This window comes from Synchytrium microbalum (assembly GCF_006535985.1).
Source record: "Synchytrium microbalum strain JEL517 chromosome Unknown SmJEL517_scf0005, whole genome shotgun sequence".
Taxonomy (NCBI): Eukaryota; Fungi; Chytridiomycota; class Chytridiomycetes; order Synchytriales; family Synchytriaceae; genus Synchytrium; species Synchytrium microbalum.
Genome location: NW_022158354.1, coordinates 596,015 through 619,609, shown reverse-complemented (window position 1 = coordinate 619,609; position 23,595 = coordinate 596,015). Strand labels below are relative to the sequence as shown.

Here is a 23,595-nt window from a genome sequence, read left to right as displayed (position 1 = left end):
TTCTATTGGGATTATAGTCCCGCAAATTTACGATTATTACAACACTTAAAACCCACTACTAAAGTTGCTAATTACTCCCCATATGTTACTGGAATTACTGGCGTCACGATTTTTACGAAGGACTGAGGGACCTTAAACTTGAGCTATATACAGTGAAATTTACTTCGTGGTTCATATTTGTTGTCGCAGCCATCCCTCGTGGGCAATTGGCTCAATGTGTAGTTGGCACCGTGGGTGTTCAGGATGACCACGCAACCATAACAAAGCCGATGATAGTGTAGCGGTTATCATTCTGGCTTCCCATGCCTGAGACAGGAGTTCGACTCTCCTTCATCGCATACTTTTTCTTCTCTCGCTCATCGCATCTAACTTTATTATTATCTATATCCCTCCCTTTTTAAACCTCTCGCATTTTCCTCCTCCGTAAGCATTTTTGTCTCTGAAGCGATAAGTGGAACTAAATGCAAGATGCTTTTATGACACTGGAATCTTAACTAGACTATATGCAAATGCTATGACACTGGAATTCTTATGGTTACAATGTAGAAGCAATTATAGCAACTGCCTGTTGCAATATGAGACGAGATTCCAGGGATGAGTTCTGACTAGGAAGTCGAGCCATGAAGAGATCGTGATCTCTGTCACCATTCAGATACACAGGAATCTCTACATAATTATTCTGATGAGTAGTTTGGCGTCTATGCCATCGAAGCGTCATGGGGGCAAGACGTGTTGATACAGCAGAAGACAAACGAACTGTGCCATTCGTGTACTCTGCACCTTCCAGTCGTAGACCTGTTGAGAAAGTACCGTCCATTATTGGTTAATTCTGTTATCTTTTGCGAGCAATATCCTCTTTCTGAGCCATCCCTTCGACATTGGTAAACAGGGAGAGGCTTACCTGAGATGACAAAGCCGTCTCTTCTTGGGCTACTGCCGATTTGAACATCCAATTCTAGCTCTTCCAACGACCATTTTTGACTTTGAGCAACAGATTGACGAGTGGCAGTTATATAGGCTTCTGGAATGAATAAGCCACCAATCCAAACTTCCATTTGGTGCAAGCTCCTTTGAGTTGTAGATGCTGCAGATATCTGTTCCAGCCTTAGTTTGAAGTCGATGACCCACTGATTGAGTGTCATTTTACGAGAGATCTTGTACGCCTTCCAGTGCTCAGGAATCACTCCTACACATTCATCAGATATTGTTAGGCCAATCAGCAGTTCAAATATCTACATTCTGCGAAAATGTTACCTCGAGTCAAGGAAGTCATCAAATCTCTCATATGGTTGGTTTGCTTCATTCGACCACTGCAAACTTTTTCGAGATTGGCGAGGTCTGAGCGCACACAATCTAGCAAGCTTTCGGCTAGCTGTGTTTCTCTGTCAAAGAATCGTCGGAATGGATCTTTGACGATATGCGAGGCACGAGAGATGACTGGCGGCATATTCTAAAGAGAAGAGAAGATAAGACTTAAATGTACACGTTTGCATTGACAGAATGCGTGCAATAAGGCCTAAATGGAAGAGAAAAGACCTTTTGTAGCTGTGAAGTCAAGTTTTTACCTGTGGTAACAAGGCAAGCCATTCTTGAACTGTTTGGTGTAACTGGCGCATCCATTGTGGTATCTGAAATGCTGTAGACTCTCGTTTGACGTGAATGGCATCAAATGAGTCTTCTTCATCATCGGCAAGCACCTTCATCTTTCGAATATTAGATACCATAGCCAGTCCTACATTAATTTCCAAAAAATCTGGTTAGCTGAATGCCCTGTTGCAAAGAAAGAGTATGTGATACTTTTGACTTTCAGGATTGAAATCCAAAGCGACACATTACAATTGGCAAAATACCAAAACACACCTCGTGAAGCCATGAGAACCGTGTCAGCATTCCTAGGCAATCCAAGCCATGCTGGTGATTGCTGAGCTGGTAATGCGTTCACCCAACTCATGAATTGCTCTGGTCTGGTCCCTTCTGGAATAACTAAAGACTGTTCACCCTCCAACCCTTCAGCCAGGTGGAAGGCAAGTTCGTAACTCTTGGGCGAGAATACGGCATCTATGAATGAATCCAATACTTTCTGATCGCAATCCGAATCAAGCCTTCCACCATATACAGATTGTTTGAGAAGGGTCTTTATAGCGGACCAGGGAATCTTTTCTGGAGATACATTGGAGCGACCTAATGCTGTAATATCCAACCAATCATCAATTGTGCTTAGAGCACAATCCAGATCCGAATCATTGAATTCATAGAACTTGGTCCACCCCAAAGGTACATACTGCAGTCTTTCTTGAACAACTGCATGTAGCCAAGCCAATAGGAAGTATAGCCTTACACGTTCAGATGGTCCTTTTGTTATGCTTGTCGGAGGGAGAGTGCTCAAGGTGTCGAGCAAGTTAGCCTTAACACCAGGTGCTGGCTCAAACATCAAGCTTCGTGATAGTCGAAGTATGTTGGCTGGTACTTTGGGATTGATTTCCATGGTCAGGAATAGTCTAAAGTTTTTATGTGGCTTGAGATTATACAACCTCTTTTCAAGTTGAGTAAGCCATGATATAGCCAAGTGGACATTCTTAATCAAGACCCAACCACCAGTTTTGACTGTGGAAGACACTGCAGCATCGGCTAATCCTACACCTTCTACAGATCCCATAGCTACAGAGCTTAATCGAGCATTGACTTCCTTGGCAAAAGACTCGACACGGAAACTGGCATCAAATCCAGCGACCGAGCAAAACGCGATGGGAGTGGTTGCCTTGACTTCATCCAATACAATAGATTTCAATGGCAGCTCAGTACTTTGTGTGAATGTCGTGTCGAATGCTGCATGAATAAACTTGTCTGCCGCTGCAAACGTTTTATCGGGTCGGAAGGTCTTGACCACTAGCAGCTGTCTAAAGCTCTTGACTACAGCTGATGCGAAAGCAGGTCAGATGGTCAGTCAATGCACAACATGGTGTAAGAGAACAAACTTTGTGTGGTCGAGCCTTACCACTGATACCAGTTGAATCAAAGCAATCTGGAACGTCTCCATTGTCAGAAATAAATTTACTCCAGACGGCCTGATGTTCAACGATATGACGACTCAATTGGGCAAATGCTGGGAGGGTGATTATGCTACTCATTCTAGCAACAGCCTCCTCACCAACAATACTGACTATATCCTCTTCTATCATTTTTCCAGCCTTTATACCAATACCCAGCAAGGCTTCATACTCGTCATCATCAAGTATACCCTTCAATCGGATTTGAGCTAACAGCACTCCAAAAGCAGAGTGGTCAGAATGAAGTAGGGATCGAGACACTCGAGCATGCGTGACTTTAAACAATTCCTCCGTTATTATAGACAGTCGACGTGATTCATCAGACAATCCAGTCAATCTCGAGTTGCTATGAATTACATGACCAAAGATTTCCAGGAAGAATTCCAACGAGAATTGATAAAAGTGGTTTACGGCGGAGAGTTGTTCCATTACAAAGAAGATGTTAGAACAAGCTTGAGCTAAAGGTGTATACATGCTAGTAACAGCGTCCACGTCTCTCATGACTGTGTCTGTTTCTTGCATTTTTTCAGCGACATCTGCGGCTTCTTGCTTCAATGTTTCTAGAGTCACCATTACATTATCGTCATCTAGAATATTACCCTTGGACTCACTCAAGGCTTGCAACAGAGACTTTTCCAAATGTCGGAGGCGTAGTTGGAATTCACCTTGTAGCTTTACTAGGTCAGATCTCTTTTTGTCAGTGTCGGGTTGTTCAGATTTGAGAACTTCATGGAGACATTGGCTTTGCAGACTGCCCCGGGTTACCGTAAAATTGACAAAGGTTACTCTACTACATATATCGGGTGAGAATATGGCTGATGGATCTCTTGTTGACAAGAAGAGATTGAACGATGGGGAGAAGTCAATATCTTGGTTTCCAATACGTATCAAGATACGACCACCTGTTCTTTTAATCTCGTGATTCAAAACTGTGTTGAGAATGGGGTCAAGATTTTCGACATCTTGCACTAGCAGTGGATTACCAAACCTCAAGGAGCTTTCAAGTACCTTTACAAACGAGTCATCAAGGAAGCTCGTTACGGATATTTTACGATCTCTATAGTCATTCAGCAAGAATGCGGTTGCTTGTCCAGACGGATCGATTATAAGAGGGTAGCGATTGAATCGCTTCATCATGATGGCATTCTCGGTACAGAGACTGTCAGCTGGTAAAGCATTCTTTTGCCAAGCCAACCTCTCATCGGCACTAGATAAATACTCTGGAATGGCCAAGTCGATTTTGAAGCTTATTCCAGATTTCTCCAGATGATTGGTCCATTTGGACAACAGAGCTTCTCGATAAGTCTGATCAAAGAAGCCAGCATATGCCAAGAAGGCCGATGCGATCAATACATCACCGACCATGGTACTCATTTGCACATCAAACGACATACTGGTAGTTTCCCAACGTTCCTTTTCAGATGCTAGATTCGACAACAAGCTTAAAGATCTTTCTACTTTTGACTTTACTCGTTCCATCTCTGATTTTAAAGCCTGCGTCTCACTAATCAAGACGGCGTATTCGTCTTTATATTGGCCTATACTCAACTCTAACTCTTGAATCATATCATCAATAGTTACAGCTTTGAGACGAGTTTCGTTGGCGGAAGATTCCAAATCAGCAACCTCTTGCCGTAATGGGCCGATTTGCTGCAATATCTGGGCATATCTTACTTGTGCAATAACCCATTGCACTAATGGTCCACATGCCTTGGAAGCTCGGTTGACTGTTTCGAAATTATAATTGGGATTATCAATAAATCTGGTTTTTACTTCGTTTCGTATGACAGCAGTAAGTTGACTAGTTTCGTAGTTGACCATGCTGGCAATGAAGTCGTCTCGCCGTATAACACTTTGTACATCCTTCCAAGCTGTGAGTTTGTTACCCAATAGTATACAGACAGATTCCATGGCCATCTTAACTGCATCTGGAGGATTGGTCATGGATCGTACTTCGGTGAGATGTTGCTTCTTTATATTGCTGACAGACTGCTGAGCTTCTAGAACGGCGGGTTCAGCTTCAGCTAATTCAGCCATTACAATAGTCTTGCGTTTCTCAATCTCATCATTTTGCTTGGTTATTGCTTCCTGGATCTGAAGAGATGCAGCTTTCTTCTGTTCTGCTTCCTGTTGATCGGATACCATTTTCTTGAGCTTTTCATTGGCCTCATCCGTCTTTGCCTCTAGTTCCAACTTTTTATGGGCAAGACTTACACGAAGCTCTTCGACTTTGGTGACAGTGTCTCTCAGCTTGTCCAAGCCGACGTTTAAGTGGCGTTGTTGTTCTTCTAAATCTTCACGCTTTTCAGCAAAGATTTTGATATAGTGACCAATAAAATCTAGATAATGTCGTGGTGTGGTATAATTATATCGACCTTGACGTCGACTTAGTTTGGCATTCACCTCGTACAAGGATTGATGCACAAACACAAAGGCGTTTACTATGGCACCATGATAATCTGGTGGCATCGGTAAATCTTCATATGCCAACGGGAAGTCCATAGGAGCGTGATAGCTATTATTGGTCAAGTCGAGAGTTTCGGTAAACTCTTTGGCGACCTGGAAGAAGGCTTGATCAGACCAATCTCCAAACCAATCCAAGACGCATCGATTGAATAAGGCTGGAGACGTAGCCGCTCTCGATGCCAATCCACCCTCGGGTGGATTCATAGTAAATACAATGTGAAGATTTTGCATGACCTAAATTGCAATGTATGATTTTTAATTGCAACAACATTTACGACAGGAAGGAACAATGAGATTATACCTGATGAGTAAACCATTTGTATAGCTCCTCAGATGAATCAATCATGACACCATCACGTTGAGCACCTTCTTTGCATTGATTCATCAAAGCAGTATGCTCGTCACCTTCAAACAATCCAGGGATTTCAGCATTGGCAAGTAAAGTATTCATTCTCTCAAGAAAGCCAGGTTCAAGAACATTTGATTCATCCATGATGAAACAAATCTTTTCACCTCGAGTACCAGACCTCCTCAAGACTGTTCGTAAATCATCGTCAAAGTCAGCAGCACTATACTTGTTGTGGACTTTGATTTGGAAGACACTGAGCCCATTCATCCAGGCTACAAATCGAGATAAGGTCGTCTTTCCACTTCCACTAACACCAATAAGAAGCAAATGGCCCTGCATCTGTTTAAATACTCGATCGATTCTCAAGACATGGTCGAGGACATCATTAAAGAGAATCAAAGGTAGATCCAACTCTTCCTCGTAAAAGACTTTTAATCGAGCTTTTACAAAGCCTCGTAAGATTTCTCGATCGACTGCAACATAATGTTTGCTCAACCAGTCCGAGAAAAGAATGGGTCTCTTCAAGACTTCCTTTGAGTTTATGCTAAAGTGACGAGCTGCGACATCGTCTATAGTTTTATCCGTCCACGTTCGTTCTTCTTCTCTGACAAGCCTGTCTTGGAAGAGACGCAATGCTTCATGAGCCCATATTTGTATCAACACTTCCAAAGATATTGTGTCCAATGGTCGGATAGCTTCGTACATACCACGGACCCATCTCGTAAGCTCACGAGGAGAATAAATATAATGAGCTTGCGAGTCGGGCGTGAATTGCTTTTGCGACAGCAGATACAATTCCACCATGGCACTGGTCAACGGTTCAGCATAACCACGAACCGAAGGTACTACTTTTAGCATAGCCCGACAGAATGTGCTATAGATTTGCTGAAGGGAGACTTCACCTGGATAGTCGACCATTACTATAGGTGCGTGTCTGAGGAATCTATGTGTCATTGGTATTCGACCAGGATCGGTTGGAGGATTACATGCTCCTACAAACTGAATACGATCCAGAGCTACCCAGGCCTTATCAGATGTTCTCCAATAGCCTCCATGCTCGATGAGCTGACGCATAAATGATATGACTCGTTGCGTTCCGTATTTGTCATTGGCTGGCAAGTTTATCTCATCGCAAAAGACGACGAGCCAACGACCAATAGCCCTTGGTGAGAGGGTAACACCATTTGGAGTTCTCTTGAAGTCACAATACTGTTCAAATGTCTTAAGAATCAGCTCTGGACTTGTTGCACTAGAAAAGTTGAGGCCAACAACCTCAACTTCTGAGAGTTTTCTCAGAGCTGCTAATAGAGTCATAGTCTAGTTTTGAAAGCACAGAGACTTTAGCGAAAAAAACCCGGGTCCTGTGACTAATAATCATAATTACCTTGCCAGATCCTGGCGGACCACATAGAATCAATGGCTTGTGCTCCGACAACCACGAATATAAGACATCCTCATGACGGACTGTGTCGACAGTAGGTATCACAACATCAGCAGCAGCGACATTATGTGGTTCAATATCTACTATTGGTACTTTGGACTGCCAAGACACCCATTCACCATTCGTGAGACTGACATCAAAGTCAATGAGGCTGAGACCAGTATGTGGTAAATCTATAGCAGTGGCACCACGTAGAAAGTCTCCTAATTCATTACGTATATCGAGACGCGAGTCTCCAGCAAAGCTCCAGACTATAGAGATAAGCAGCTTCTTTGAGATATTTGCCTGAAGATGGTCTGGCGTCATTGGAAAGTCGGGATGACTAGCATTATATTCCAATACGTTTCTCACTGTCTTATTGAGCAGTGAAAACAAACTACTTAATGCTCTGACTTTTGTAAAGTCCATGATATGGTCAAGAGTTGCACACAAGTCCAATGCTTTTGACACGAGCCCATCTTCGGACATGGCTGGTGCAAAGATTTCAGCAATCGCTCGTTGACATGCTATAGAGGTCGAGACATCTGTTTCGGTACCACGAGAATAGCCTTCGTCGCCCTCTTCATCCAAGGGTACGTTTCTTAGTGTCTCCAGATAGTGGCCATACATCATCTTGGGAGACACGACATCATCACTAAACCAAACCATACCGCAACGAGATACCGTTGCGAGAGTAGCATATCGTAAGGATTCTACTTCAAACATGATACGAACATTCGGCGGCAAAGACAGACGTTCACCATTTGGCAAGGTAAGTAACCTATTATCATCCAGGACTGAGTTTAGATTTTCTACCCATTCTGGATCAACATCGCCATCAAAGACAATCCAATGACGTTTAGAGCTCTCTCCTCGTACATTATCTACAATACGACGAAGAATATACGTGAAGAGACCATCAGTCCATTCTCGGGTAGTGGGATCCATATGTCCATACAAGGCATCTTTAGACATTGCTTTGGCATCAATTACATAGGATTCTCCTTCCACACCTTCGACTCGTTGCAAGGTTTGCAACAGGACTCTCCATGCAGCAGATTTACCGGTTCCCGTAGGACCGACCATCATGACACCGTGATGAATACGTTGAATTTGATAGAGCTGCACGACTTTTTCGATCCAGCGTTGATCTGCTATAAGGCGGAATTCTGTGCAGACAGTCTGCGTCTCTGACATTAAATTACCCAAATCGATAGGAAAGTATTCTATGCCAGGGAACACGTCTGAAGCAAGACTAAGTTAGAAAATTAATCGTGATTAGCGTATATTATTTGATAAGTGAAAGTCAGCTAAGCCAAAAAAAAGTAGCAGTAATTTTCTTATAATGTACCTCTGCATCAGTGAAATATCATCAGCAACCAATTTAGGCGCAACAGTTTCACGTATGCTTTGAATCAGAATTTCCTGCTCAGCACGAGACTCGGATATTGAAACTTGCTCTGTCTCTGCACGAGTCTTCAATACTTCATCACTTCCAGCATCAGCCTTCATTTTGCGAAGAGCCAGCAGCCGATCACGTTTGACGTTACCAGCAGATACCAGAACACTCTTGAGTGCTCGTAATCCAAAGTCATAATGTGATTGCGGTGATAGTTGCTCATGGCACAAGTTAAAGAATGGTACGATTTTAGAGGCGATTAACTCGGCATTACGGAATCCTTGGGAGAATAGCATTACTTGAGCAATCAGCTCTCGATCTGGTTTGGCCATTGCGATACTACGGAAGAGCTTCTTCAAGTTGTCTGGCAAGTTCGATCTACCAGCATATCCAGGATTCATGGTAATAAAGATACCTGCGGAAAGACATATGTTTCAGTGAGTCGAGTCTTCCAGCGAGTTTTACACCCAATGAAGAAAACAACGGGAGAAAATTATTTGCAGGCACTCACCAGTGCTAGGATGAACTCTCAATTGCTTCCCAACCAAATCAATATCAGATTCTTGTTTCAATCCCAGCTGAATTGTCTGAATTTGTTGAGAGACGGCTGACAAGATACGTTCTTCTAGACGATTGAACTCGTCAAAGCATCCCCAAGCTCCAACACGACACAATCCAACAAATATACGACCCATAGCTTGGAAGTCAAAGGTCTCATCACAATTGAAGACCAATACGAATCTACCTAATTGGACCCCCAAAGCCTTTACAGATTCCGTTTTTCCAGTTCCTGCAGGTCCGAATGGACTACCACCCAATCGAGATTGTAGGGCTTGAGTCAGAGTCAAGTAACATCGATCTGTGAGAGGTGTCTGTACGAGACGATCAGATACACCAAGATACTCATAGCCATATAAAAACGATGCATTGGCCATATGTATGGTGAGCCGTTGTAACACGTCTTCTACCGTCGGATTATAGTAGAATCGCATTTGATAAAGCCATTCAAATGCTTTTGGTGATGTTACTTCGTGTCGTATCAAGTGCCTAATTACATCACGTTGGTGTACTAATTCGGTAATAAGATGCTCACACTTTTTTCTACGAACTGCAGGCAAATCCGTCAACACGGTGTCAGCCAATACAGCCAAGCATTTTTCCACCAGTTCAAGACACGGTTTTAATACTTGTTGAGATGGGGCCGGCTTTCCAGATTCAGCTTGCTGCAACACTTTTTCTATAGACTGACTCCAATGAATCTGGACTGCCAATCCAACGACTTGGGCTGGAAAAGCATCAATCCAGTCCAATAACTGCTGAGAAGACCACGAGATACCATTGTAAAAGCTAGATAGGGAATTGATAGAGTCCTTCAGCCAATTAGCCAACGAGACTCTCATTTCCATCTCGAGCAGTTTCAGCCAGTCGTTTATTTTCGGATTATCCTTTATCGAGACTGGAGTTTTGAAGACCATATTCTCGCCTTCACGAGATGCGAGACCATTGATTTGAGTAGCCTCATCGTCTAGCAATAGCGATGATACACCCGCAAACATCTTCTTGAAATGTTTTTGGATTCTCATCACATCTTTGCTATAACCAATAATCTCCAGCAAATCTTCATCACCCACAAAATAGAATCGTGGGAATGAGGATCTCTCCTTTTCGAGATACTCACCCAACGCTTTTTGAATCTTGGCCAATAATTCTGCCAGTCGTTCAAGTGACTTTTGGATGCTGACGACATTGAGAACGTCCAATATATATGGTGACTTGTATACCTTCTTCATCAAGACCATGAATTCAGAGTTTATATTTTGGAAGCGGGACGTTTCAGTCGGCAAGAGGTGTTTGATATCTGCACTACCACTAAAGATGCCTTCTAAATACACCCATTGTCGTTGGACATCAATCCAGACATCAAAGAGTACATGGACACGATTCAACTTGTCGTGCCATGTTGATGCTTCCTCTTCAAAGACTTTATAAAATGGTGAATGCTTCATGGCAGCTAGAGAACTCAAATGCTCTCCACATTTGGCAAAGATATCATCCCATCTTCGGACGAGACGGCATTCTAAAATGAGGATGTCAGCAACGCAACAAAAGCCATATGATCATGAACAAAGAACACTTTGCGTACTGTTTTGATAGTTGACCAGATCAAGAGCATAACTAGTCCAAGTCTCTTTGACTGTCTTCAAGAATTCTTCCAAGGCCATTTCACCTTGAGCGACAGCGACCACATCTCGAATAGTAGCTTCATTCTTCTTCAGGTCTAAGTCCCAGACTTGTCCGACAGTCATATCGAGGAGATGCAATCGACCTTCCATTTTCAGACTCTTGAGCAAGACTTTCCAATGACGTTCACGGACTGCCTCACTCTTCAAGTCAGAAAAGAGTGGTATGACCTTTATATACATTTTAATGGTTTCTTGCATATACTCGTATGCTGCATACTGTCTGAATCGACTTGGCATATCTTTGGCCGAGTTGAGGACGCCATCAAGCTCTTGACGAATCTTTCGTGGCACTGATGTAGCAAATAATCTATCTCTCATTTCAAAGATGGTTTGCCAGACACGAGAGAGAGCAGACCAGACACTCTTCAAGTCTCGTAACTCTTCCAGTACTACATCTAGTTTATCGACTACGACACTATCTAAATCCAGAGCTGATTTCGCACGACAGACTTGATCGTATTCGTCTTTGAGCCTAGTTACTCTGCCTTCAAATACATTCAAAGTATCTGCAGCCGATTCTGGTCTCACATCACCTTGGACGGGTTTGCTTCTGTCCCAATCTGCTGACACCTCTCTGATTTTGCCTTGTACAGTCTTGTCTTCACTAATGATCTTCATTTGTAACGACACTTGACATGGACGAAAGAGTTAGCATCATAAAGTGCGACTCGGGCCGATTTTTTTTCGTTTTATTTCGCCAGTATCATACCTATTTGATCTTGTGCAGATGCATTCTTCTTGGTGAAGATTTCATTAAAGGCACTCCATTCACCATCAATATTATCAACATGGAGCCAATCAGATGGGAACTGGAATCTTTGGCGTTCCAAAGTCTTTTGTCCCGCTCGGAATATTTCAACATCCTCTGTCCATCCACCCAACTTTCGTTTGAGTGTTTGTAAAAGTGTTATAAATGAAACAGCTTCCGCTGTCGTTGGAGCATCGGCTGATTGTGATTCCAAATCATGACGAGATTTGGATACATCAGAATAAAAGTCCCGTATAGATGCTCCGAGCTTTGTACCAAACTTATTGAGTACGTCGCGTTGCCATTGATCATATTTGGCATTGACTTTGGTTTGGACTTGCTCATAGTCGATGATTATACAACCAAATTTCTTGGTGGTGTCGGAAGTGTCAAAGGTCGATCTAGATCGTTTGATTTCAAGGACTAGTTGCTGCCATTGGCCCAGATCATCTCCAAGTCGACTATACAGAGCTTGTTCATCCAAATCCCATAATGCTTGGTATCGGAGCCATACTGCCAAGTACTGACTGACGTGACTTATTTTGTCTTCCAAGATACTATAAGCTTTCGAGAGAAGATTGTCCGATACTTTTGCAAGCTGTACGAGTGGAATCGTCTGAGCAAAAAGACAATCGAATTCACCCCAGAATGTGACACATCATCAACTCACCAATCCTCCGTACATGACATTCTGAACACTCTGATTTGCAGTCACGTCCAATTCGTACCGTGCACTTTGAATACGTTTCAGAGTACAAATGGTTGCTGCATTGTGTTTAAATAAAGTCAGAGGAGGAAGCATCCAACAACCAACAAATGGCTCCAACTTACCCAACCAATCTCGAAACTGTCGATATAAAGACTCTCTAGCCTTTTCAACGGGTGGATCAAGATACATGCTTTGATTACGAAGTCTGACTTCATGAACCACGACTTTTAGTTTCGGTCGCATGCTCTCGTCGACAGCGTTGTCGGAATTGAATTCAACTGCAGACTCAGTAGTTGATTCGTTTGGTTCCACTTCAGTATTCCAAGCCTAAAATAACAAACACGAAAATATCAGTCAGGTTAATTACGATAAAAGAAGGTGTGGGCGAGAAAAGCTATTTGTGTTGCAAAACAATCTGCCAACCTTGATAGCAACTTGCAATCGAATCAGTAAAAGTGTCTCTATACGTTGATCCAATGCTGTAGTCCATGTATCAAGATTGGTACAATTTTCAAGATTTAGTCGATCAACCTATAAAACTCAATGAGAAAAAAAATGTACACAGATGATTTGGATTCAGTGTAGACTTACAGCTTTCTGAATCTGAGACAGAATCCCAGCTAATGCACTTCGTACAAATGAACAATCCTTCAAGGAAATTACAAGTCCATTGATTTCTTCACATATAGCCAGAGCAGAGGACGTCTTGTCATGAAAAATCGTCACGACATTGGCGAATTCACGCACAAATGTAACATGACGATTCTCACTCTTGGCACCACTATATCCTAATGCTTCTAAGCCGCCCATACGAGTATCATAAGAATTAGCAAAGTAATCCCACTTCAACTGAATTCCTCTGGATGCAACCGACTGTTGGACATCTTTATGATAACCAGCGACAAGTGGTGCTACTAGAGATTCCATTTGTCTCATACGAATCAGTGTTTGGGTATACGTTCGTACTGTTTCGGTGAGCGATACGGCATATGGATATACACGTTTGGCATCTTTAGCTACATTGGATACGGTATGTGGGATTGTAAATCCAAGCCAGAGAAGAGATCTGACCTCCTTAAACAAGGCAATGACTTGAGCATCAAAGTTTACTGATAGTACGAGGGTGCTACCACCAGCAGTACGACTTTTCGATACATCAAATATTCGTCCAGTTACGCTCAATTCACGTCGTGTGATTTCAGTCAGCCAAGCTTCATACACTGGTCGAGTATCTAGTTTTTTACGAAAGGCCGAGCTGATGGCTGATAGCTTTTGACCTTCAGCATACAGTTCCCAGCCTTTACCTAATACATCTTCAACCCGCTTCATATATAGACTGAGATGTCGTTCGATTTGACGTGCCCAAGCTATAGCACCTCCAACAGGTGGTAAATCACGAATACCACTGACATGAGCAGCTTCTGAATTACGATATGACAGTTTAAACTTGTCCTGTAATGCCTTCAAGTCTTCCTTGACAGATTCAATGAGCTGGTTTTGATATTCTTGTATGGCGCCACGGATTTTGGGTCGAACAAACAGGGCATTGAATTTGGAAAACACTCTAAACATTTCTTGAGCTGTTTTAGCGGTTGCTAGTCGATCACGCAATTTGGCAATTATGTGATTCTCGACACGAGCAACACGTTCATTGTACGAGTTCTCAGCAACGACCCATAGTTGAGTGCCGTCTAGGGAAAAAAAAGGCAGCGTTAACAGCAGAAAAACAGCAGAAATTCAGCAGCTATGATTTACCTGTGGAGACATCAAGCACATCAATATTCTTGACAGTCTCATAAGCCAATCTCACATCTTCAAGTACATCCAGATTAACAAAATCCGTATCATTTGTCGTACTCTGATTGACTTGTTTGCCAGGTCTCATAACTCTCTGTATAGTAGTATAGAGCTGTTCGTGAGACTTTCTAAAGCCACGTATAAACAGTACCCGTTCCTGTAGCTTAACATGGGCCGCATTGATCTTGATAGGTATAAACTTTTCAGATCGTTTCCGAGTCACTTCTCGAGCCACATTGGTAAACTCTTTGAATTGCTCGTCCCATGCTTTGAAGATATCATCACAGCCACGAGTCTCTCGTTCAAAGTCTTCGTAGTCCATATACATGAGTCGATGCAGGCTGAGTACTTTATATATTGCATCGTTCAAGTCTCGCGATATAGCTTCTACGAGGGGCAAGGCACGACGTATAGGGTATGGCGATATACGGAGCTTCTTATTCAGATGGCCGAATATAAGGAGGAGGGATTCCTGGATGCGTCGTAAATCCGAAGCAGCCAATAGTTCACTCAATGGGAAATCCTTCATAAGCTGATTATATTTTTGGACTTGATCTATAGCTTCTTTCAAACCCGTATCGGATAAAAAGGATACGGTCAAGTGGAAGCGTTTGGCAGCCTTGAGATAATCTAGAGTCAAGACTACTTCATCTGATTTAAGCTGGTCTTCGATTTGAGCTAGTCCTCGTTCTAGATTAATCCAAAAGTTGATTTCTTGGATGGCACTGCCTGATTCTGGATCTCGTGAGAGTTTAGTGACTTTTTGGATTTCACGAATCCAGCCCTTTACATCGTTTTCTAGTTTACGTAAGAGAGTAGCTTCATCGGCGACTTCTTCAACTGCGTCTATGGTGACTCGTTGCTTGAGATCACGACATTTACTGACAGCTTTTTGTATAATGGGATGGATGTTGAGTTGGATCTCTGGAATGTCGATATTCTGTAAAAGATGGAAAAGGGACAAGTCCAGATCAGCTAGTTTCTTTTTTGCCATTGGAATGCCTAAATCCAAGGAAGAAGATTAAGCACTGTTCAAAGAGTAATTACTTCTTGTATTCAAGCGTGTTTTTTTTTGTTTATGTACCTGACTTGGACTCCTTTTCAGAATCTGATCTACTTGGTTGAGTGGCACCAGCCATACCACCAATACCAGCAGCATTCGAGTTCCTTGTAGCGACATATGCATCAAAGTACGGAGCAACACCATGGTGAATGTGTGCTCGTAAAGCTTCAAAGGCATTTGCACCATCTCCAGTACCAGGCAGATTGATGACTTGAAGCTGCAATGACAGAGACTTGTTTGCCTCAATGATTGGGTATCGTTTTATAATTGCTATGGCTGTAATGACTGTTGGTGGATATGTTGCTTCCAGTTGGCAAGAGAATACAACAGCTGAGGAACTGTCGTCAAAGACTAGTGCAAAAGAGATGATGAACAGAAGATTAATACTCCACTTTTTAAAACATTAATCGTGATCTCCACCAATTTAAGGCAATCTCTCCCTCCCAAATAACACGAAAAACATCCAGCAAGGACTTACCAGTACTTTCACGTCTCAGATCAGATCCACCAACAGCACGTTCCTTTAGGATATATAGAGCGTGAATTTGAGGATCCGATGCAAAACGAGCTAATATCTCGGTAGTGTCGTCTCGTCCAGTCAAGAGTATGCGAAGCTCTTCAGCGTCAACATCTAAAATTACAGAGAGGAGTCGTTCCAAGTAACTCCTGAGCACCGAAGTGTCTGCTGCCTCTGGTAAATTCGGCACAGCATTCGTGGCAAGTATTGAATTGCCATCGCTTGTCTCATCCATCTTGATCTCGTCGAGGAATCAAAATGTTGTTTGTTTTCCGGGTGGATGCAATGATGACGAGTACGAACATCATGACAACTGTTAAGGACGCTAAATTTACGGATTATACGCGTTTAAATGTTTAAATGTTTGAATCGCAGTCATTCAATTATTTAAAGATCCAATGGGGCGTGATTTATATGATGCTTACAACTTTGCCATATGAATGTTACTAAACTGACTCTTGGTAAACAAATCATAATTATCTCCTTTTTCATTTAGCTTGTAGATCTTGTCAGTGGTCTTTGTTGGATCTATTCCAGTGGCCCTCAACTCGGCCTTCATTTGCTTAAAAGTACCTGTTACCTGCATCTCCTCTTGGATTCTTAGGAAGTATGGCCTTGCATAAGTAGGTAGCTTATCACAGACGTGTTTAGCAAAGGCAGAGAAGCTGAAACTTTTGTCAATGACGATGGAAGCCATGCCGATCCGACCTTCACCTTCACGTCCAGGTATTGAAGCGCCGTATCTATTCGAGGAGCGGTGGTTAGCCCAATAGCCCTTGCCGCAACACTTGTAAAGCTTACACGTTGATTTCAGAGAGTCCTTGGAATGGCAACAAGGTCTCGGCGACATCGTTGGTCGCAACGTTCTCTCCTCTGTATCTGAACGTGTCACCAATACGATCGATGAAGTAGTACCAGAATTTCTCATCCCTTTTTAACAGATCGCCTGAAACATGCAAGCAGTTTAGTGTGCATAAGCACTTTGAAGATAGTCGACATCCTTCGTACCTGTCATATAGTAGCAATCGCCCTTGACAAAGCAATTCTCGGCAATCTTTTTCTGTCGGGCAGCGGGATTCTTATAGTAGCCTTCAAAGCGCGCTGGATTATGATCAACTTGAGCTACCAAGAGGCCAGGTTCATTTGGCCCACACTTGCATTCACAAAGTTGTTAGAGTTGGTTGCAAGAAGCGAGTACGTTTCAAACTTGGTGGGATACCTTGACAAAAAATCCGTCAGGGCCACGAACAGGTTCATCTTGACCAACGTCATATTGTACAAGTTCCATTCGGTTGAAATGTTGGAGTATAGGTCCAACGCGGCCGACACTGCCATTGACAGTATTATTTCCATTTTGGAAGTTGGTGATTGCAACTAAAGGAGTCGGAATGATGAGCATTTTGGTTGACATTGATACATCCCGCAGAAAATTTACCGGCGCCTTCTGTTTGACCAAACCTAGAAAATTGAAATGTTCAGTTATGTGTCAGTGGCGCTGCTTGCTCGAGTTCCAACTTGTCTCTGAATCCCTGTCTCTTACCATTCGCCGATTTGTCTATTGAAGCGATTGTCAAGGTTAGAAATACATAACCGAATAAAGCTTGAATCACCACACTTACCTGATGTTGAAACGAGTCTTGAACTCGTTCCAGATATCAGGCCGCAATCCTACTCCCAATGCGATCCTCAGTCTGTGTGCCTTGTCCGTTGGCCTGACAGGCTGTTGAAGAAGGTATCTAAATCGTTGATGAAACCAGTCAAGTGATCTCTAACGGAAGAATTTTTCGCATAAAGGCAATATTTTAAACTACCTCGCGACCTCGCCAATATACATCACCATGGTCGCGTTCATTCTTCCAACTATAAAGAGATGTTACTGGCTCACTCCAACCGAAACGTAATAGGAATGCCGTACCTTCGACAAAGAATCCAGAAGCAGAGAATTTACGAGCAAGACAAAAGCAGCCTCCAACGGATAGCATGCCACACCAGCCGACCATGGTAGCCGCGCCGTGATAGAGAGGCAAAGCAGAGTAACATCTGTCCGACGAATTCATTTGAAAGGAATTCGAAATGAGCATGCCGGTAGCAAGTTGCTTGCCATGCGACAGACGGACAGATTTCGGGAGACCGGTCGTTCCACTACGAATGAGAACGGTTGAAGGAAAGTTTGATGTGTTGACCACCCGAAAAAGGAAGATGAAATCTTGTTTCAAACCTTGTAAAGATCAACATGCACGTATCATCAGGTGTTCCATCCTTACCGCCGTAAGCATTAGCAGGTGTATGGTCTGAAACTTTGTTCAGTGTAATAAAATTGACTTGTGGGTACAGGCTTTTTGAACCAGTCCCCCATTCAAAGACACGTAAATTTTCACCAGCATGGCCAGACTTGATTGTCGATTCAATCTCTTTCACATTGGCAGAGAAAATAGAATCAACAACAATGATTCGTGCTTCAGACAGGTTGACACAATGTTCCAAATTGCGTCCCTTGAGATTAAAATTGATGAATGAAGCAGCCGCTCCAATTCTAGAAGGTGAGACTTTGGATAATCTTCCGGAGGCTGCAATTTTTAAGTATAAAACAGATTTACCTTCCACAAGCCATCCACGTCAACAAGAATTGAGGAGCGTTTTCCATAATCAGGCACACATGGTCAAGTCTCTTTACACCAACGCTGATCAGCCAATTAGCCATCTTGTTGACATCTAACGGTATGATTAATGTCAGCAAGCGACCTTGTCCATCAAAGAGGCGACGACTGTCACGATCCGTACCTCTGTTGAACTCTATCCAAGTCCACTTGACATCCTCAAAAACAAGACAATCTCTCCAACAAAGATTGTTGTTGTTTGCATGCTCTTCGACCAGAGATGACATGTTCCAAGCATTATTGGCGAATCTGTAGGCCAACCTTTGAGAAAATATTGGGGAAGGATCAGCGTCCGGAATTCAATGCTGGCCATGGTTGAGAGCATGCTCACTGGTTCGCATTGTTCATAGACTGTCCAATAACAGTCAGATCACTGATAATTGCTTCCTGAAAAACACGTTTAAATGTTAGCACAATGTAGGTAGATGAGACGTGGCAAACACGCTCAGAATGCTTAAAATGTTCAAAACTCATGCAAATCATAGATATTGGACGCGACAAGCAAGCTGAAAATGCTCAATATGTTCAAAATGTCCAAAGTCCACGAAATTCACGAAGTGTTTCAAGCACCGTAAGAGAAGACAGACCGAAGCATACCTTGGCCTCCTGATTAAGGACTTCAGCGGACCCGTAGAGATCTCTCAATTTCGTGGCTACTTCTTGCAAACTCATCTTGTTCCTTCAGGTGTCGCAAGCTTTGGCATGTGTGATACGAACTTTGCAGCTTAAGAACTCAAGGAAGGACATGAATGAGACATTACCCTTCGGACAGCTTTGTATTCGAATTGAATGGAATGGACAATTGTATGCGCGTTCGTGATATTTCGACATTATTGAAGAAACTGTTGAGATCTGTGCTTTTCTTAACGTGACGTTTTGACGAAAGAAATGGGAATGTTGCAGCTTACTTCGTACCGGTCGCTCCACTCGACGTGTTTGCATTGTTAAAGAGCGGTCATAGCTAGCTTCCGTCGCATCTACGCCTCCAGATCAGCCTGTTTCGCAAATATCCGGTGCTTGGCGTTGGAATGTTTCACTCGCAGAATGTGTCTTGACCTAGCTCCAGCATAGTTCTTGTCATTCTAAGCAAGGAATATAGGCAACGTCTTCATTTTGAACATCCTCATTGTAAAGAATGTTTGGAAATTCGTTATCTTGGGGCTTTATTTTGGTGCACACGGTTTTTGCTATTGAGATAACTCGATTTAGCTATACGGTCGCTCAAAGACACTACTAGCACTGTAATCAACTATAAGAATATCATTTAGACGTTTATCCCTCACAGTGGTCATTACAAATGGTCTATTCGGAAGCCAAAATGATGCGATTTTTTTTGTGGTCTAGGCAACTGGCTCAACTGGACCCATCGCTATCTGCACAGTCTTAAAATCCACAGAACGAAAAGAACTTGCAATCTCTAAACTCTACAAGCTACTATGAATATCTTGAAAAGGAGCCTCCTCTACTCGCTCCATGAGCTTTTTGTCTCTGAGCTGTTTGAATCGTCGTCATTGAATATGAGCTCAACTACATCCAGAATCAACACAGACCGTAGTTTGCTGACAGAGATCCCAACCATGAGCAAGCAGCCTGGAAAAGTTGTGTTGTGCGGTGCCGGTCCTGGGGATATCAGATTCCTTACTGTTTTCGCATTGCAATGTATTCAGGTAAGCGATCAAACAAGCAGACGCATGTGTTGAGCTTTCTGCCTTTCGTGTGGTCTCTATGACATTGATCCTTTGAATTTATGTGCTTTCTGTACGTTAAAGATCCATCTGATCTCACACCTACTACCATCTTTCGTTTAGGTCGCAGATCTCGTTATTGCTGATAAATTGATCAACCCATCTATACTCAACCTCGTAAAAGGCGAACTCCGCATGGCTCCTCGTCACGCTCATATCAAATCTGACAATGCTCAGGAGGACATCAACACCTGGATGATTGCGTCTGCCAAACAAGGAAAAATGGTTGTACGTCTGAAGACTGGCGATCCATTTATATTTAGTAGAGGTGGTGAGGAAGCTTTGCTCTTGTCTTCTCACAACATACCTTGGGAGTACATACCGGGAGTGTCAAGCTGCATTGCAGCCAGTGGTCGATGCAGTAAGTTTCAACTTTGCGCAAGACGCCTTTTCAATCATGTCCCTTGTCCAATTTGGTATTCACTTTTCATTACTCACCCTTTCACTAGATATACCCGTCCTACATCGTGGCCTCGCAAACCAACTTCTGATAGTCACTGGTGTCGAAGAAGGTGGCATGCAACCAAAGATACCCATACACGACGATAAACGAACCACGGTGATACTCATGGGAGTGAAAAAGCTATCATCCATAGTGTCTGTCTTGCTAGCACAAGGATACCCATTAGATTTCCCAGTAGCTATTGTTGAACGAGGCTCGTGGCCTGATCAACGTGTGTTTAAGGGCACCTTATCGAGTATAGTAGATATTGTGTCAAGTATTGAAGTCAGGAGCCCGTCTCAAATCATTGTGGGTCATGTTGTCAATGTATTGAATGATGCGTCGGATTGCTTGAGTATGTATCAGGATGTGGAACTTGAGCAGTGATCGTATGAGGGTGCTGAACTCGGGTGGTTGTCGTATAAGGATGCTGCAGTAAACCAGAATAGTTGTGGTGTTTGGTATAGTTGTTGTAGAGTAACACATTTTTGCATGTAGAACACCTAAGAATTACGTATGAAAATATAGATTAGATCACGTCATAGTATCTGAATTTAGAACAAATTATTCGTTACCGAAGGTTGATGATCATAGAATTTCTTAGGCGACGTTCATTTCTGAGGCTTCTTTGGAAACGGTAAAACTCGGACCATAAATTTTCAGAAGCTCACAGTTTCGGATGCTGCATTGGATTTCAGAATTCAAATATAATAGGTAGAGAAGTCGTAGGACGTGTTGCTTTGCATACCTTGATCAGGATTTTCTCTCGAAATCCCATATTGCGGCGGAGTTATGAAACCAAGCTGAAGAACAAAGTGTGACAGCACTTGGTGGGCATCCAGTCATCAGATTTGAAATTAAAGTGTAGCTCAAATAACGCCAGATGGACAGAGAGGCCTACTATAAGGGTTTGCATGACCGTATCAATCAAGCGAACGATAGCGGTAAATTTGGCCGCTTCGCTAGTGTGTCGGGAGCGAGAAATTTCGTCGATGCTACCAAACATCACAATTGGGAGAATGCAAATGGAAGCATCTTCCCCATATCTGAAGAAGTTTGGAACGAATGGAGCGCTACTATGACAGGAATGGAGGGGCCCATTGCAGAGGGTACAAAACAGAATTACAGGGATGCAACTCGGATTTTTGAACGTCTCGAGGTAGGTTACAGTGACCACAATACACAAAGTCAAACTCTATGTCTCAGACAATGTTCTAGATTCCTCTCGGAAACCATTACCTAGTCGGTCGAGTTGCTAGAACTCCCGTCGTTGACAGAGGAACGAGACGTCGCCAACAAGATCAGGATTGTCCTAACGTAGAAGAAGCACGTCCTGCAGCAGTGGAACCAAGAACATCTCGACGTACGCGTGGTGCTACTGAGGGCGTGAATGTGGCAACTCCAGAGGGTAAACCAGATGGAAAAATGGCTTGAAGATTCGAATTCACCAAATCTCTCATATTCCAGTGACGATTGCTCTTGTAACGACCGTCGTTGACTCTCCGGCAGGTAAATCAGCATTGGAAGTCCTTCTTGCTTCTCCGTCAAAATGAAACTTCAACGTGATTTTCTTCGTGTAGTTCTAGAAATCCAAGCTATACTGAAGCAGATTCTAAAGGAGATGACAGCTGTCAAAGCCGAGGTCGAAAAGATTAGAGCGAATGTCACGTCAATTTGGACTGATAACCGGATCTCCCACATGGAAATCTTCTTGGATGCTCAACTACCTCTAATTGCCGCAAAGTGTGATAGCATTCAGTCCATGGTGAGGACTACTTAAAGTCGGATTGAAGTGTTCTAGACTTTCAGCTTACGTATTTTTCTCACACTCTTGCCGCAGTTTGCTGGTACCAGAGCTGTCAATAGCTTTTTTGCTCACTGATGCTCAGGAAAGCGATATGACAAACCAGATCAAGCAAATCCTGGCTGAAACGCACGGAATCCGAGCTCAGATTGTCGACATGAGTGGTAACTTGCAGGCATACAGCCAGTACTTTCAAGAAATCGCAGACAAATGCGACGCAATTCAAAGTTCGGTAAGCTGTGGACAGCATCGACTGCCAGCTGCAATGGTCTGGTGAGTCTAAGGTGATTCTGATGAATGCTTGTGTTGCTAGATGACCGAACTTGAGGAGTGTCAAATGCCACGGTTCTTCACTGTTTCTCCTGATAAGCCAAACATTTGGGATCCCCGGTAAGACTGCATTTTGCTGATCATGTAATATTCACTGATTTGGTTGGTCTGACTACGATTTCCAATCACTTAAACAGAGATTACTTGAAAATGTCGTATCACATTTTCTTCATGTGCGAATGCGCTGAGGGGATGCATCCAGCTGAACATCCAGGATACAAAGTGAATAAACCGACCGAGTTTTTCGAAAAGTATGGACCCTACATCAAGAAGGTGCTCCCGGTCCTTCTAGCTGCTTTATCAGCAGCAGCACCTGCATTCCCACCCCTTGCACTGTTGACAGCATCCACCAGCTTCCTTCTGAAATTTCTGCCTGGATTGAATGTCAATGAACTTGAGTGTAAATCTATGGACTTCTTGGTACAAGCTGTTGAAGGAGTACTCCCACAAGACCTTACAAAAGCAGGCTCAATACTAGACAGAACCAAGGGCAAAGATCCTAAGCTTCAAAAGGCTGATGGAGAATTATGGATCTGAAGAGTCAGTGTTGAAATTTTTGTTGGTATCGATGATCTGACTTTTAAGAGGCCAAATTAACCAATTGCCTACTAATAGAATTCGTATCTGTAACTGATTCGAATCCTGGAGGTCTAATGAGACGTTATATCGACGGTCATTGGCGTTGGGTGTGTTCAAAGCATGATCGTCCACCTTGGGGATTTACACAAACCGGGCAACTCACTCCCGAATTGGAGAAGATTGTAAACAAAGCTGGGCTTACAAAGGAACAGCTCTCAGACCCAGCTACCATGAGAGTCCTGAAGAAAGTAGTATCTGATTATGTAGAAGCTCACCATGC

The 23,595-nt window shown here is 43.0% G+C and overlaps 3 protein-coding genes across 3 annotated transcripts; 1 reads left to right on the top strand and 2 right to left on the bottom strand.

The window, feature by feature from the left end:
- Positions 1 to 535: 535 nt before the first annotated feature.
- SmJEL517_g01576 (uncharacterized protein) lies at positions 536 to 15,993 on the bottom strand (the record flags this gene model as incomplete). The annotated part of the gene is made up of 19 exons (XM_031167504.1): positions 536 to 795; positions 902 to 1,186; positions 1,255 to 1,450; positions 1,566 to 1,732; positions 1,861 to 2,916; positions 2,996 to 5,747; positions 5,815 to 7,179; positions 7,247 to 8,537; positions 8,634 to 9,096; positions 9,193 to 10,758; positions 10,825 to 11,553; positions 11,634 to 12,270; positions 12,343 to 12,437; positions 12,504 to 12,708; positions 12,805 to 12,912; positions 12,973 to 14,072; positions 14,137 to 15,180; positions 15,263 to 15,592; positions 15,720 to 15,993. 19 exons carry the CDS (start codon positions 15,991 to 15,993, stop codon positions 536 to 538), a joined length of 13,923 nt encoding a protein of 4,640 aa, XP_031026664.1.
- Positions 15,994 to 16,179: 186 nt separating this feature from the next.
- SmJEL517_g01575 (uncharacterized protein) lies at positions 16,180 to 19,087 on the bottom strand (the record flags this gene model as incomplete). Its single annotated transcript, XM_031167503.1, has 13 exons — positions 16,180 to 16,501; positions 16,560 to 16,704; positions 16,767 to 16,911; positions 16,978 to 17,132; positions 17,194 to 17,216; positions 17,299 to 17,313; positions 17,378 to 17,526; positions 17,591 to 17,900; positions 17,977 to 18,291; positions 18,356 to 18,470; positions 18,540 to 18,676; positions 18,747 to 18,802; positions 19,013 to 19,087. The coding sequence occupies 13 exons, from the start codon at positions 19,085 to 19,087 to the stop codon at positions 16,180 to 16,182; spliced, it is 1,962 nt and encodes a 653-aa protein (XP_031026663.1).
- Positions 19,088 to 19,992: 905 nt separating this feature from the next.
- On the top strand, positions 19,993 to 20,989 carry SmJEL517_g01574 (uncharacterized protein; the record flags this gene model as incomplete). The annotated part of the gene is made up of 3 exons (XM_031167502.1): positions 19,993 to 20,082; positions 20,224 to 20,521; positions 20,610 to 20,989. The coding sequence occupies 3 exons, from the start codon at positions 19,993 to 19,995 to the stop codon at positions 20,987 to 20,989; spliced, it is 768 nt and encodes a 255-aa protein (XP_031026662.1).
- Positions 20,990 to 23,595: the final 2,606 nt, after the last annotated feature.